Source organism: Carassius gibelio, chromosome B13, assembly GCF_023724105.1.
Source record: "Carassius gibelio isolate Cgi1373 ecotype wild population from Czech Republic chromosome B13, carGib1.2-hapl.c, whole genome shotgun sequence".
Classification (NCBI taxonomy): Eukaryota; Metazoa; Chordata; class Actinopteri; order Cypriniformes; family Cyprinidae; genus Carassius; species Carassius gibelio.
The window spans coordinates 24,350,096-24,367,356 of record NC_068408.1 but is presented as its reverse complement, the minus strand read 5'-3'; the positions used below and the strand labels follow the sequence as shown (position 1 = coordinate 24,367,356).

General features: G+C 37.8%; 1 protein-coding gene across 1 annotated transcript; it reads right to left on the bottom strand.

Moving 5' to 3' along the window:
* Nucleotides 1-1,648: 1,648 nt before the first annotated feature.
* LOC127970549 (cAMP and cAMP-inhibited cGMP 3',5'-cyclic phosphodiesterase 10A) lies at nucleotides 1,649-17,261 on the bottom strand. Its single transcript, XM_052573159.1, has 7 exons — nucleotides 13,679-17,261; nucleotides 11,332-11,487; nucleotides 9,682-9,854; nucleotides 8,645-8,756; nucleotides 8,394-8,474; nucleotides 7,830-7,918; nucleotides 1,649-4,228 (listed from the first exon to the last, which is right to left on the bottom strand). The coding sequence occupies exons 1-7, from the start codon at nucleotides 13,796-13,798 to the stop codon at nucleotides 4,108-4,110; spliced, it is 852 nt and encodes a 283-aa protein (XP_052429119.1). The 5' UTR covers nucleotides 13,799-17,261; the 3' UTR covers nucleotides 1,649-4,107.

The window sequence follows — 17,261 nt, the reverse complement described above, 5'->3', positions numbered from 1 at the left end:
TTCAGCTCCAGCATTCAGGCGGTACATTTCATGAAGTGCCACAAGAAGGCAGCAGTTGGCTGTTAAAGCTTATTTGAAAATATCTGAAACTTATATGGGTCATTCCAGGGATTTGGTGATTCAACTTGGAATTTTCTAAACACCCCACATCATTAGACATTATACATTTTAATCTTCAATTTTGTTTCTCTTGCATATCGTAGCCTTTTTTCTGGGTCAACATATGCTGCTGCTGATGTGATGTAAGATGCTTGTCAAAGTTCAAGTGGACACATTACATCAAATATTCTATTTATAATATAAATATGAGTTGTCATTAGTTTGCATATATTAACTGAAACATGACACATGTCTATTTAATATTATTGATAAATTAAGTGGTTTAACCCTGTCACAAATTTACAACCCTAAAACATGACAAATACACATGAAAGTTGAGTGTTGGAGTTGTTGTTGTTGTTTTTAAATGAACAGTGCTGCTTTATGTGATTGGGTTTAGTTGTTAAGCTTGACAGTACCCTCCCTGACTATAAAACTATATACACCTATACAATGCATAAAATGTGTGACACTACTAGTGTCTGCATTACTATTAAAGAGACCTGAATTGTCGCATGGTTGGATATTAAATTATTATGGGTGTGGAATGATTAGTGTGAAGGGGCTGAGTTGAGTCAGAGGGACAAAACTAGAAGAACTATAAGATCTTAACATGTTTTCCAAGATTTCATGATTTTACACGGGCCAGATGTGGGCCGGTTCTGGGCCGAAACAGCTTGCTGTCTGGGTTTTTACTGACTGACAAACAAAAAGCTACACAAAAGAAAAGACCCAGCAAACACTGATTGTTTCTGTGACGTTCAAATCACTGGCGCCGCCATAGGCTACGTCATAATAGTCTATTACGCATCGCTTTGTAATATAGAATTATAAATACCACGACTTTTGTTTGAATCTTAGTTCGGTTGAGTCTGCTCTTTTTAATGAATCAGTATATTCGGTTAACAAAACTTCTCTGGGGTGCGTTTCCCAAAACCATAGAGTTGCTAACTAAGTTAGCAACTTTGTTGGTTGCAATGCAACTTCCCATTTCCAACCAAGTTGCTAAGGAACGATGGAGAGCTTGCACAAGTTTATGACAAGCTAAAATGGGGGTTTATAGTTTCTTTGCCAATAGATGGCGCGAGACGCACAAGATTCAGAATGGACTCTTCACTCCTTCAGCACTGCAGCAATGATCAGGAGTTTATCTCACAGTTGGATTCCAAACAGTGTCTCTTTACTCAAACATTTCTAACTCACCTCTATTAGGAAGAAACGATTCACACTTGTGTCCCGTACCAGAACAAGAGTCACAAAACTGACTGTTCATAACCATAACCTTTAAATGATCTTTTATTAATTATCAATTTGAAACATTATATATATATATATATATATATATATATATATATATATATATATAACAGGCTAATGTTTGTGTATTACTTACTATATATTAATTTTATTAGTTAATATAATTGCACATAGTGATGTTTCCATTTTATGTAAAATATGAATATAGATGGCAAATAGAATGATTGCTTTCAACCTTTCCATGTAAAAAAATACAAAAATAAAATAAATTCACAGAATAAACATAACACAATTTGAATTCATCAGAAATATTTAATAAAAGTAATTACTGCTCGTACATTTAGAGTTGAGACATTTATCTCGGGCAACAGTATGCAGTTTCTCTAAATGACCATTTGCTTTATTTCCATAATGTACAATTTGTTCTGTACAAAGCAAAAATGCTAAACTTTGTATAAAAAATATAAGTTAATTTAAAATTGAACTCTAATTAACAAAATAACAATGGTAATAATCAATAATAATATAATAGGAGCAATAATATTAATAACAATAATAATAGTCTCTAAACATAGTGCATATGAGGGGAAAGACAACTGGTTGTGGATGATCTTGGTGATGGAGGTGAGCGGTGCTGAACAGAGCCTCTCAACTCTGACTCCGAAGAAGATGGGGGTTGGTAGCGTTACTCCAGAGCAAACACACACACACACACACACACACACACACACACACATGCACTCGCATGCGCACGGGATCAGAAAGTGCATGACTGCCTTAGATAGCACCATTAGAATGTAGCTTACATCTCCAAACTCCAAGCACAACCACTGGAAGCCATGTTTAACATTCCCATATCCGATGGTGTACACACCTTTGGTACACTTAAAAACTAACAGGCATCTTGAAGCAGTTTGTGACAGTATTGATTACATTCACTCATCAGTCCTGCAGTATTTACAGAAGGCCATCAGTCAGTCACAGCTCCATCACTGTCTGCATGGACTGCAGGCGCCTCTTACAGATACAAAGTAAATAAAGTTCAGCCATTTGAAACGAAGGCAGACATTTTTGTTGGGTCGCAACTTGAAATTTATCTTAGCCTGCTTTTGACAATATATTATGTAGAAGACATAAACCGTACTCTCCAGAAAGTGCAGTGGAATTGCCCCTTCACTAAGCTCCGCCTCATTGGTTACTGTTCTTTGCTCACACAACATTACAGAACATCCCATAGAAACTGGAGCGTAAAGCAATGAAGAAGTGTGACATTGCAAAGCATTATTCCTCGGCTGATTTTGTGTAAAGATTGTGTCTGAATTACACAATAACAATTATCTTTAAAGACTTGTGAATCATGTTGATTTGGGAGTGAGATTTAGAAAGTTTAATCCACAGTATGATGTTTTTAAGGTTTATTTAGATTTGGAAAAGGGAACGTAATGTGTTGATGTTTATGTTGTCATTATTAGATATTTTTAAGTGCTGTGGAAACTGATTTCGATCCAATTCCTTTAAAAGATACCAAACATGCGAGATTCTCATAGACTTACATTAGAAAAGAGGAACAGTTTGTCTGGTTTCACGGTGGATGCACCAGTTACTAAGATAAGATTGGTCAGTCATTTTTTTGTTGTTGTTGGGGCATTTTGAAGAGGGTTAGTCCACAGAGTTAAAGGGATAGGTCACCCAGAAGTGAAAATGTACTCATTACTCCTTAATTAAACCAACAGGAAAAGTCAGAAATGTAATAAAATAATTAAAGTTTCATTTTGTTTTTCGCCAAACCTTATTATGTGACCTTAAAACACACGGAAGATGCAGCACGGGTCACATGGAATTATTCCGTGATCTTTTTCTTTAAAGTTTGAAGTTGATCGCTATTCACTGCCATTATATGGATTAGCATGAGCAGGGATTTTATTATTATATGATAATTATTAAACCTTTGATTCCTTATTTTAAATGTCAATAGCGCTATGATCTTCAATGGGTTAAATTCATACCGGGTTGGAAGATACTGCGAGATCTCGGTGAGGAACACCGTGACTTGTGTGTTGACTCCAGTACGATTCAGAGTCAAACTCATGCCGTCACAAAAGCTGTTTGCTCTGGAAGGACGCGCTTTAGGGGATTCTTGTTTTCAACTCCACTCAGAATAGGCTGCATTTCTTCATTCAAGTACTGCAAAACATTTTTGCCTCGAAATATTATATAAAACATCCATCAGACGTCAGGTTTATCGTGCCTCATTCACCTCAACTGCGACAAAACAATCTCTCTGTCTGTCTTAGAAAATAAATCCACTCAAGTAAGCTTTGCGTATTTTGACCACAGCAGGATAAAAAGTACCATTTTAAACTTAGTTACGAGTCCCCCAACCAGATCGTGACTCGGGTTGGTATTTAAGGCCTCTTCAAATGTAAGACCATGAAAGAAACTGAAAAATAATCAAATCAAATAATAATACTCTAAGCAAAAAGATGCTGAAGCAACCTCCTAAGGAAAAGTACTGCCGTTCTGCTGAAGTGGACTTGAGTCCCAGCCATCGACGAGGGAGCCCTGATGTCATTAGAGTGTACGCCTCCGTCACCCACTGAGGTAACATTATGTTTTGTTTATTTGTCTGAATGTATCCTTCCCCGCCTGCCCTCTGCGCTTCCTCCTGTCTCTGCAGGAAGTGGCACTGTCCACAGGAAGTCCAGTGTTCTGGCAGGGTGTAGGTGGTGCTGTGGGACAGGTGCCACAGATTCAGTTGTCCACTTTTACTGGTCCACTGTCTGATGTCTCGCTCAGCTCGGCCTCTTCAGTGGAAGCCCACGCAGAAGTGTCCTCTCCTTGCACGATTCGTTCCCATTGGGCCAGGTTTTCCCTGAAAACACAGAGACCTCTTCATATTATCACAGCACAAACACAACAGTTGGTCTACAGCTTAAATGTGGCAAAATGATTACAAAAAAGTGACTAAAGTGAGAAGTAGCATGTTTTGCTTTCACATTTTCACCTCTGAACATAAATGTTTCTTGAGCAGCAAATCCGCATATTGGAATGAATTCTGAAGAATCATGTGACACTGATGAAGTAAGGATGCTGAGAATTCAGCTTTGCATCACAGGAATAAGCAGCAATTTAATACATATTAAACTAGATTGGTCAGTTGGTTAAATAAATGGATATAAGGTGAGGTAAGAGACTTTAAAAAAAATATATATAATGATAATAATCTTACCAAACCCAGAACAGTTCAACCCAAATATTCATATGTGTGCAGCACATTTTCTGGAGAATGAGGACTGTTTCCTGAACACAATAATGTACATTATATGGAAAATATAAGTACAAAGTGGTTTGTTTGTTTTTTACCTTAAACCACATAAACACACTGCATTACACCAAATAGTAACGTCATATGACCCCTTTAAAAAGTAGCGTACGGTTATAAATATCTATGGCTATTAAAATATATTTCAATTATTTTTATTCAGAATTATTATTGCATTTCTCAGTTGTGCTCTGTTTGGTTATGAAGTATATGGTTAATGGTGATTTGATTAATGGTAACCGTTTTTAAATACTGAATATAATTCATGTAAAAAATGTAGACAAACTTGAATGAATTAGTTTCTTTTAAAATCTTACAAATGCATTTATGCTTAAAGTGCTCCTATTTTGGGGAATGAAAGGTTCATATTTTGGTTTTGGGAGTCCCCAACGACAGGTTGACATGCATGCAAGGGCAAAAAATACTTTCATTGTCTTATAATATGCATTTATTTTTACCTTATTTGCTCAACGACTCCCAAACGATTTGCTCAACTATACATTTTTCTGAACCCCTTCTTTGTGTGACGCTAATGTGCCATGATTGGTCTGACTGGTTTCATTTTAATTTAATCTTGCCTATAATGCCCATTAAAGACAGTAAAAGAAATGGACACAGCGACCCCATTGGAACTCAATTGAAGCCCATTTTTAGCGTTTTTTAGCACTTCCGTTTCAGACACGCAGACTCAAACGAAGCTTGATGACGTCAGCAACCTGTCTGACAGATGTAAATCTTCTAGTAGCTGTGCATGCAAACTGCCATCATTAATCTTGCAAAGACGGCGAGCTTGAGCGGGGAGTTCTTTGTTATGAGTGAGCAGGAATATTCTGATTAATTATTTTGTATAGTATTTTAAAATTAAAATCAATATTAAGTTAATTGCCTGCGAGCTTCTCCTCCTGTCTGTACGGTAATTTCTATACTGTGCGACAGAGAGTCAAGTGGTTATGACACAATCGTTAGCCTATTTTTACAAAAACTGTTTCTATGGGGCCATAATGTAACATTGAAGGTAATGGAGCCCTTTATACATTGTCGTGTATCTTTAGAAATAAATAATGGACAAACTGAGTCTTTAAACGCCTCAGATGTAAAGTTATTCGCTGTCAAAGTGACGCCAAAATGAATGGGAGTCAATGGGAATGCTAATGCAAGTGAAGTTCTGCTACAAGATGGCGGCACACGGCCGACTTCAACTTCCGGTCGACTTCCTTGCCGCCTGATAATGCCTGATAAAGCAGTGTTTGTGGACAGCATTACCAGGGAAACCGCTATTTTTACCACTCCAAAAGCAGCACCTAGTGGCAAAGAATGAATTGCATCAGACCAACGCAAAAAGACCATCAAGTATGCAGGCAATATGCTAAAGTTTCATGTTAACATCAACACGTAACGGCTTGGGATTTGTTTTAAAAATGACTCGTTTCAATGATTCAGAGCCGACTCTTTCTTTTGAGAGACAATAACTTCATGCACAGTGCACTTTCAGATTTAAAACTTTGCATGATGTTTTCATTCACTTATAGCTCTGTTAACACTGCATGAAAGGTCATTTTCAAAAATCCATAATAGGGGAACTTTAAATGCTTAAAATCTTTCTAAAATTTCTTAATAATTCTCATACTTTAATTCATTTTATTTTTTATAATAGATCAAAACAAAAAAAATAATAAAATTTGTATATTTCATTATTGATTTATTTATTTTTGTCCATTTTATTGATTAGTTGTTACAACCATAAAAATGCCATTTAAAAGCTGTTACTAGAGTAACAGAAGCACTGCTGTCAGGGCGATCTGACCCAGACAGGAAGAAAGAAGGTGGTAAAGTAAGAACTTTGTCAAATAATTTTTTTTTTTGTCTAGGTCTGTCCTTTTTGTTCCATTTAAGTAGCATGCAGTCCAAAAACAGAGGATGAAAATGGTTGACTATTAGACTCTCTCTTTCAATTAGTGATGTTGATGTCATTTATTGGTCCCTCTCTGATCTCACAATGACCAGGGCTCCGGAGCGTCTGGGCCGGCTGCCCACACATTCCACTTGGAAACCTGGTGCTGACGCAGTGGCACGGCTTTTCAAATGTGTTTGCATTCCCCACAGATCAAGGTCACAGAGGCTCTCAAGCATTCGACCAGTTTAGGGGCGCAGGGGGGAGAAGTTTAGACATGGACCCATCCTCACATCAGAGCTAACACAATGGCTACATAATGGAAGTCGGATAATGTGACAAGAGCAAAGCAGCGCAATTAACTCCAGTTTCAGAGCGGGAAAGAAAATTATGTATTGGATAAAGAATAGTAATGTGTGCTAAACTTATTGAGCCTACAATAACGAAAGGGAATTATTCTGCTGCTTATTATTCAGAAACCAAACAGGAGCTTTTTGAACAGTGTTTGAAATGCAACTTTCATGCAACTGAAAGATGTCAAAAAACTTCTGATATAACAACATTACACGAGCTTTAAACATAAATATGCCATATATAATAGGGACTGATTCTCACTATTAACTAGTTGCTTATTATTAACAAGTTGGATGTTTATTAGTACTTATAAAGCACATTTTCTGCATGACCATATTCTACATTCTTAATCCCAAACTCAACAACTACCTTTCTAACTGTTGATGAGCAGCAAATTAGGAGTTTATCGAGGCAAATGTCATAGTTTTGTCAATGTTTGTTAACAGTGAGAATTGGACCTTTACATAAAGTGTGACCAATAAAACCATACATAATCTTGTTTTTTTTTAATCTAGCATAGCATTAACCTAAATATGCCAGCAACATGCAGCTTTTACATTTTGTAATAATCTTAAAATAATTTCATTAAAAATCAATTAATGATTTAAAATGATATTCATCAGAACAAGCAATGCTTCCACTTAGTATTATTAGCCTGTAATGCACCATAGCCACTTGGCGCATTAATATAAAATTGATGTTGATGAAGCTGATGTGCGGTCACAGTCTGCATATAGTGATTGTATCCATATTGAAGGCTCATCCAGAAATCTGTTTTATAATATTAGTTATACCAAGCAGATGTTGAAATCGTAGTCAACGGGTTCAATTTGTTTGAATAAAGTGCTTATGATCATGAATAAAGATATGACAGCATTTGAGCATTGTGTTGAGCGTGTGACTGACCTGCAGGCTGTAAGCAGAGGACTGGAGGGAGGAAACAGCTCTGACAGGGTGGTGTAACAGGGAATAGCCACAGCATTGTAAAACCCCACCTGAGAACATGAGAAAAACTGGACTCAGATACTACTGAACATGGAAAGACATTTGAAAGCATTTGCTCTACAAGTAAATATAACCCCTAACCTAACGCTGCCTACCTATACCTAGGCAACTTTTAAGGCACACTTTTGAAGTGAAGGCATGGGATAGAAAAAGCAATGTTGGTAACACTTTAGTATAGGGTCCAATTCCCACTAATAACTAGTTGCTTATTAGCATGTCTATTATTAACATATTGGCTGTTTATCAGTGCTTATAAAGTACATATAATGCATGACATCCATAATCCAACCCAATATCCTAAACTTAACAACTACCTTATAAACTATCAATAATCTGCAAATTAGAAGTTAATTGAGGCAAAAATCATAGTTAATGGTTAGTTAATAGTGAGAATTGGACCCTAAAATAAAGTGTGACCGCAACGTTCTTTTAGGAGCTTGATAATGACCGAAAGTTCTAATTTACCTGTCCCTGGGGAACCTCATCCTTTTTATCTCTGTCCATCATAGGAATGGGCTGCATTCCAATCTTCTTCATTTCATCCCCCTATCATTAAAAACCAGATCAACAGTTTGACTGAATGTTCTTCAGAGATCTCGCCTGCAATTTGACATACAGCTCAAAACAATACAGGGACCTGTATGATGATTTACTTTATTACACAACATTGTTACAACAAAAAGATTCATGCTTGGCTTACAGTGATTAAAGCTTACCTCAGTCCAGAACTCTGCATAAATGTCATTGGCTGTGAGTCTTGTGACGGGCCACAGTTTGGTCACAGAGCAGAGATCACAGGCCGTCATCATCAGACCGATCACGCGGTCCCTACGGTGGACAAATAATCAACCAGCAATTCATCAATGGGATCAGATCAGGCTGTGAGTTAATTACATTTACTAGGAATTATCTACATTAAGATCTATTGCTTTGCTTGAATGAAGTTGTAATATGTTTAAAAAATGGGTCATATAGCATTAACATAGCGCCCACACAATAAATGCTGGGACAGAACATTAAGTCTCCTTTTCATTCACAGTTTGGTCCAATTTATCAAAAAAATAATAAAATAATAATAAACAAATAATCTTATCTATCTACCTATCTATCTATCTATAGTGAGAAATTAATACATAGAGTTTTTAATTTACTCTTATTTAATTTAATAGTGTCTAAATGCATTATGATAAAGAGATTTTTTGAAATGTGCTTAATTGAAAATAATTATTGAAAATAAACCTATTGAAAATGTCACAATATAAAAAGCAACAACAAAACAATTAAATAGTAAAAAAAGAGGCAATGATATATATATATATATATATATATATATATATATATATATATATATATATATATATATATATATATATATATATATATATATTAATTTATTATTTATTTTTTTAACTTGGATATATTTTATATGTAAATTTATCTAAAGTGGCAAAGCTACATTTTACATGTATAACAGAAAGTTATACATAATTAAAAACAGCTAATCCTAAACCAAAACTTTTACCCTATAGTAAGTGCATGTAGTTAATTAATATTACTCAGTACTTCAAATACAATCTCACCTTCAAATAAAATGTAACAGTTTTTGAAAAAAAATCACTCAAGCAGTTAGAGTACTACTACAATTCAAACACAGCCTTTGACATTGTTTCGGTCGATCCCTGAAAACATCTCTTAAGTTGAGGTAAGATTTACAAGAGTTCTGTGATAAAGGAGGTGCACTATGACCTCTGACCTGTGAGCTCGGTTGTTCAGGTCCAGCGCCCCTGTGGCCAGCAGTTCGGCCAGCTGCTTGCGGTTGCCAAAGTACAAGGCGAGGTCTGTGGCGATGATGGCCTTCCTGATGATCTCCAGCACCTGCTCATACTCACTGGAAGTCAGGTTGGAGAAAATATTGTGCCCTTCCAGCTATGGGAAAAAAAGAGATCAATAAAAAAGCAAAAGCTCCTCTTATGGGGCGTCTGGCTCTGCTGGAGATTTGCAGCAAAGCCGAAGGGGATTCCAAGCGATGGCTGACAACCAAGTTTGTTTAAGATGGGAAATTTCTTAAATATTGGAACGAGAGAAAAATAAACAGACCACAAATCTTTTTTTTTTTTTTTTTTTTTTTTGCTCAACCTAATGCGAACTGCATTCAGCACAAATTTTGGGGGCATGTTTGTACTGATACCTGATTTATAAATAAATGGCACTACCACGTGAATGCTTCCTTGTATCTCAGCTTGTGTCAATATGACATTTAAAGACAATGCCATGGTTTCTGCATGCAAGGCACTAAAGGCAAAAACATTGTTTTTGGTCGATTTTATGTAGGCTGTTTGGCTTTTTAAAAACAGTTGTTTTGGATTAGTGGAAAGAAAACATCAAATATACAATTTTAAGTGTTTATTTCATTCATGTTATTATATTGCCATTATATATGTCATTATATTACACATCTTTAAATGACATTTTCTTAAAATGCAGCTTACTGCATTACAGCATTTGGTGAATGAAATTTACCATATATTCCTATCTCTGTATTTATCATTTTCTATATTTTGATATTAAGAATGGTCTTATAGTGTGGTTTGGTTTCGTCATAAATTATTCACCTGATTTTATATAAAAAAAAAAAATAATAAAAAAAACTTTTTTCAGGCTGTTGACATTATTTCTTGTTATTAATTTTTTTTAAAGTAACTCGTAAAGTAACCCATGTTCAGATATATTGGGAATGAGGTGCAGACCCACTTCCTTTAGGCTGAAGTTATTAATTTAACTTTTGGAGTAAAACAGCCTTTATATTTGCCACAAATATAACTTTTGGCTATTTTGTTATTAAAAATAAATAAGCAAACCAAGCTAAGATGACAAAGAGTAACGCAAAAACAATGTAATGCATTACTCTTAAAAGTAACTTTTTCCAGCACTGGACTCTGATAGGCCAACAAAATGAACAATTAATTTTCAAACTGGCTTTATCAAGTCTTCGAATTTCTGTTCTTGGAATGTATGCAAATTACTGCATTTTTAATTAGATAGTGGCTTAATTACATATTTAAAGAAAACATTTAAGAAACCTTGCAATACAAAAATGTTTGCAATCCTTAACATAATCAGCATAATCAACTGGGTAAGTATAGTCATATCTTTTTTTTCCCTTTCTTTTTTTTACATTATTCAACAACATTTAGCAAGGACTATAGCTTTAAAAAACAGACACTGAAATCATATATAAGATCAGTGCCCACAAGCTAATTTTATATCATAAGTGATATAGTCATTGTAGAATCTTAGGGAGGCTTTGCCCATGTTCGTGCCCCATAACAGGTGGGTGTATCTGACCACATTTAGCTTGTCTGAAACTATCGTACTGAGCTGGTGCAGTGTGTAGGAGCTTTACCTGCAGGATGGACACCGTCTGTGAAAAGTGATGCTGTTCCATGGTAGATGTGGAATACAGGGCAGCCAACGGATGATCAAACTTCTGTAGATAACTGTTACTGTAGCCGCGGTGGTCCAGGTCATGACATAAGCAGGCAATCAGCAAGCCTTTCCTCTATTTGAGAAGACATAAGCAGGGAAATGGAGTTAAGTCACATCTTCTAACTACATTTTTCAGTGACACTTAAAGGTCTGGTTCACACCAAGAATGATAACGACAAAGATAGCTATAATGTTAATGGCACACTTTATTTTAAGGTCCAATTCTCGTCATTAGCAAACCATTTTGTGGTAAGGTTAGTTCAAAAGGGGGTTTAAGGGGCTAACAGTAAAATTATAGATGTAATTACAAAAATTATAGATGTAATTACAAAAATTAATTACATATATGATTACATGCCTAAAGAGAGCAGCCTGGAAAATGGAGCGCAGCTGGAGTAAAACAAAACTAGGGGTATTTGAATTGCTTGGCAGGAAAGTACGCTATCCTAAAAAAAAAACATTAAAAACGGCTAGATCTGATTACTTTTCATCTCTTTTAGAAGAAAGCAAACATAACCCCAGGTATTTATTACAATACAATGGCTAAATTTACAAAAATAAAGAATCAACAGGTGTTGACCTTTCCCAACAGCACAGCATTACTGCCTTTATGAACTACTTTAATTCCAAGATTGATACTATTAGAGATAAAATTGTAACCATTCAGCCGTCAGCTATGGTATCTCATCAGACATTGCACTATAGATCCCCTGAGGAACAATTCTACTCATTCTCTACTATAGGAGAGAAAGGATTGTATAATCTTGTTAAATCATCTAAACCAACCTCTTTTAGGACCCTCTTTTAGGAATTTCATCTAAGTTCCTAAAAAAGGTGCTTCCAGAAGTCATAGAAACCATACATATCAGCCCAGTTCTGTCAACATTGCACTCACTACACATTTTAAAATCTCGCTTATTACTAATAAAGCCCTGAGTGGTTTAGCGCCTCAGTATTTGAACAAGCTTTTGTTGCATTATAGTCCTCCACATCCTCTGCATTCTCAAAACTCTGGCAATTTGATAATACCTAGAATTTCAAAATAAACTGCGGGCAGCAGATCCGTTTCCTATTTAGTGCCACAACTCTGGAATAAAATACCTAACATTGTTTGGGAGGCAGACACACTCTAAAGACCCAAATCCTTAACCTTTCTTATAACACACTAACACATTTCTAATATTCAAATCTGTTAAAGGATTTTTAGGCTGCATTAATTATGACAACCGGAACTGGTAAATACAGTACTTTCAATAACATACAATGTTCTTGCTACATTGTTAGTAGCACTTTATTTTACAGACTTGTTCCTCTTGTACATACTATGTACTTATTATAGTAATTACAATAACTATGTAATAACTAGGTACTAACCCTGAACCTACCCCTAAACCTAACCCTACCCTATGAAGTTACCTTGTATTACCAGAACTTTCTTAGATAAATACACTGTAAGTACTTAGAACACGTACTGTAAAATAAAGTGCAACCCTTATATTAATCTGTTTCTTTCTTATTCTGAGCTCACTGTAGTCACCAAATCCAGTCTGTATCCAGACTGTAACTACAGTCACCCGAATTCAGTACGTATCCAGCCCAGAGGGTGGATCAGCACCTAGAGATGAACTCCACAGCAATGAATGTCAGCGGAGACCAGGATAACTAGATGAGCCTCAGAGACATATCCCCACTGAAAGACCTTGTATGCTAGACAGCCACCTGGACAAGACCACAGGAACCAGATGAGTCTTTTGCACAATGTGACTGCTGCAGCCTGGAATTGAACTGCTGGTTTCGTCTGGCCAGAGGAGAACTGCCCCCTGATTAGTTGGGAATACTTAATATCCAGCGATATTGTCGACTTGATTGCACAGATACTATTTAAACTGAACTGAGTTGGATGATGACGTCACTGAATTCAATGATGAACTGCCTTTAACTGAAAACTGAGTGTTTACTATTTTCATTTTGCATTATTGGCATACTATTTTCCTATTTCATACTGTAAAGTGCTTTGACAAAATCTGTATTATTAAAAGCACTATATATATATTTATAGTTTTTATGCAGGTATTTATTTAAATATGACTAAAAGTAAAGTGAGTGATTTCTGAGAGACTAGCAATAGCAACCTAGCCTTGAAAGCATAAGATCCCACCCTTCCTGCAAATCACTCTCCAAAGCCATGCCTTAGCTGAAGACTTATTTGAAATAAATCACTTTTGTAAATCTACTTCAAATGCTAATGTGAGGATGACACTGACCTCAAGCTCAGTGAAGATCCCAGTGGTCTTTTGAAGGATGGCATACATGCAGTGTGCCACTGTCACAGCATGTTTCCAGTTGTGATATGGAACTCGTCTGTAATTTTTCCGCACTGACATAGTGAAGCGACACAGTTTCTCCTGCTCAAAGCTTTAATAACACAAAGAAAGTGTTATTGTAAATCTTTGCCTTGTCATAGCAGCTGTACATGAGTGTTTCTTCATCTATGGGCAGAATACAAATGATAGATTTTTTTTTTATTGAGCCAATATATTTAATCTTATTGTTATATGAAGGTTGTTTATTTTTATTTCTTAAATGCCTTTAATGTATGTATTTTATTGTTAAACCCCGGTCCCAGACCTAGTTCTTAAATGAAAATCATTATAAAATATAAATAATTACATCATCATTAATCATAGTTTAAGTAATTTAATTAGATACACAAATTATTTAAATATATTTTATGCAAATGATTACCCTGTCATTTTAATTTAGCCTAAATAAAGATTTTAGTTATTTTACAAAAATTATGCAAAATGTAAAAATCGACATAGGGTACATATGTAACCATGGTTCCCTGGGAAGGGAATGACTTAACTGCATCCTCTAGAGGTCATTATGGGTGAACAAATAAAGAAGTGAAGTCTGCACACTGAGAACTTTATGGGTGAACACCTTCAGCATGAACGGTGCCTGAATCATACATCTAAATACGACAATAACATTGGATTGTGACAGCCTATGATGTCATTACCCAGTACGACAAAAATATAAAAGTGGGCCGGGAGACACGTCATCCACTTCTTCATCTGAAGCTTGCATCTAAAGCATGGCAAGGAATCTAAAGGATGCAGTGTCTCGTTGCCGTCTCAGGGAACCATGGTTACATATGTAACCTGAGACATTCTCTTTCGAGGAAACTTTGAACTGTGTCCTCTTGAGGTTGCTATGGGGAATTGTATGCCCATGCTGCCATGCTGCGTATGCCAGAAACCACCACAAGCATTAAGTACCAACTCTACCTAAGTACCACTAAGTACCAACTCTGTTCAGTTGCTTTGACACAATCTGTATTAAGTCTGTGTTAAAACCGCTATATAAATAAAGGTAACTTGACATGAGTTGTCCCTAGGGTAGGGTGTCAGTAACATTATCACCTTGACAGCTGTCAGTGACATTATCCCCTCCGACCAAAAGGAAGGAGCGTGCTGATAGATAACCCTCTAGTGTGAGTGAAGCACTGCTGAGCTCACCAAGAGAACAGCTTAATAGGGAGGCAGAGTCCTGACATGCTACCCAGTGGATCTCACAGAGCAAAGGATTCGACTCTTCAGTTAGAGGGACTCAGTTGCTCAAAAGGGAGCAGCGTCGTCACAAAAGACCATCCACGGTGAGGGAAGCACAGCTAGCTAGACCAAATAAGCAACCTGCCATGGAGGCAGAAGGTAGACCAACAACCTGGCACAGCTGCTGACTGGAGCTCTCTGGAGTGGAGGCCCAACTCTCAAAGTAGGAGAGGAACTTCAGACACTCGATTTTGGAGCGGCATGCTCATGGGTAATCCTTTATGGTGAGGGGAGCACTGCTAAGCTCACTCAATCAAGGAGTGCCATGCTTGATGCGTCCGCAAGATCGCTTGGGTGCCCGCTCCAAATATGATGTCAGCGCAGTGTTAGTGGAAGTTTGCTTTGAGTGTGCTTGACCTCATTTAACATGGCATTGTACAGAACATTTATTTTTTACTTTTGGCACAGCTCCGCTCCCAAAGATGCATGTGAAAGGAAACCGCAGATGCTCAATTGGGAGCGGTGTGCTCGATGGTAACACTCTAAGTGAGGGAGCACAGCTAAGCTCAAACAAAAAAAGCGAGAGCAGCTTAACAGGAATGCAGAGAGAGGCCTAACAACCAGAGGCTGCCACTCAATGGGGCTCTAAAAGGAACACTCAAAAGTGAGGGGAGCACTGCTAGGCTCGGCCAAGAGAGGGCAAACTATCAGGGGGGCAGCAAGTGGCCAAACCACCTGATGCCGCTGCCACGGACCTCAAAGAGCAGAGGGCTCAACCCTTAACAAAAAAGAGGAACCCAGCTCGACTAAGGTGATCATTAGCACAGGGCAAAGTACCTAGCTCTCAAGAATAGAGAGGAGGACTCACGTAATCCACCCAGGACTGGTGAGCTCATAGAAGACCCTCCTGCAGTATGGGGAGTATGAACATGTCCATGGAGCAGATGATCTCAGATGGGACATCAGAAATGGGATCCAGCTTAGAAAGGGATCACACATTCCAACAGGGAACAACAGGGTCACAGCATAGAGGCAACTAACCAAGGAGGCAACAGGACTGGCCTTACACTCAGTAGAGAGTATGAATCTCATTTGACCAGGCCTACAGAGAACCTGTAGAGGCAACAAGACCCAACAACCCATTCACGCCTACTGCTACTGCTTCTCAGAGCTGAGGCACTTAGAAATGGTCTCTGCAGATACACATTTCACTTGTACCTTAGGGAATGCAGTGTAGTCAGGTCCACTTTGCAAAGGGGCAATTCACTGGTTCATCCATAAGGGCATTGTGAGAGGGAAGCCTCATGGGCCTGACCACCTTAAGCCACTTAACGCCTCAGTGGCGAGGAGCTCTAGCTCAGAGAATGTGCATGATGGTCAAGAGGATGACTCAAACCTCAGGAGACCCCTTGATATCAGTAGTGTGTCCTGACCGGGGCACTTTCTGGAAGTAGACACCCAGCCCAGACATCAAGGAGCAAGTCATGAAGAATTATACTCAAGAGAAAAAACATTCATGGCTCCCGTGCATGACTCAAACAGCTATCATCTGAAAGTAAAGTCCAAAGAGCACTTGGGACTGGACTATCAGTAAGGTAGTTTTATGGGACATAGGAACTAACCAAAAACATCATAGGACCAGCATGAGAGACTGTAGTGTGAGCACAGGAGGCACCTACCTAACCTCAATCAGGTGGAGGAGCTTCAGGGTAATTAATGGGAGGAAGATGAGAGCAGATGTTAAAACAGGGAGAGAGGTGAGAAAATGCTCAGGTTTAAACCTGATAACACCTCCCTCAAATCTTGCCTGTAACCCTTTGGTACCCGAAGATGGGGGGAGGGGCGCGAGTCATGACACTAGTCTTCTGTACCCACCTCTGACCCTTAGATAGAGACAGGCCAGGACCCCTCTTTTGTTTGGGCTCAGACCTGGACATTCGAGGAATGAAGTATTTAAAGGCAGCCAAGCATCTTGGCCTGCTTAAACTTCTCGACCACCATCCTGATATCCACCAGGTTCACCCATACAGTAGATCCCTCTCCATAACCACCATGGCCACCATAGATTTGCCAATTGCAGTGGCGGCCTGCTTAGTGGCAAAGAGAGCAAGATCTGTGGTGTGACGCAACTTGCTGCTGCTGCGTAAGCCATGCTATAAAAAAAAGTTGAATCTTTAAGGGGTTTGGACTGCAGGGAGGGAGCCTTAAGATAAGATGTTAAACCCACAAAGAGATAGCTGGCTAGCGTTTCTTTTATAGGGGGCATCTTCTCATAACCGTTCTCAAGCATCCC

Bases quoted from the DNA above. Each gene is read 5' to 3' on its own strand.
- LOC127970549 (XM_052573159.1), bottom strand. From the start codon at position 13,798: ATGTCAGTGCGGAAAAATTACAGACGAGTTCCATATCACAACTGGAAA. The intron at 8,475-8,644 runs GTAAGCTTTAAT...TTTTAATGATAG, and splicing joins ATGCAGAGTTCTGGACTGAG to GGGGATGAAATGAAGAAGAT. The intron at 7,919-8,393 runs GTAAATTAGAAC...TCATGTTCTCAG, and splicing joins ATGAGGTTCCCCAGGGACAG to GTGGGGTTTTACAATGCTGT.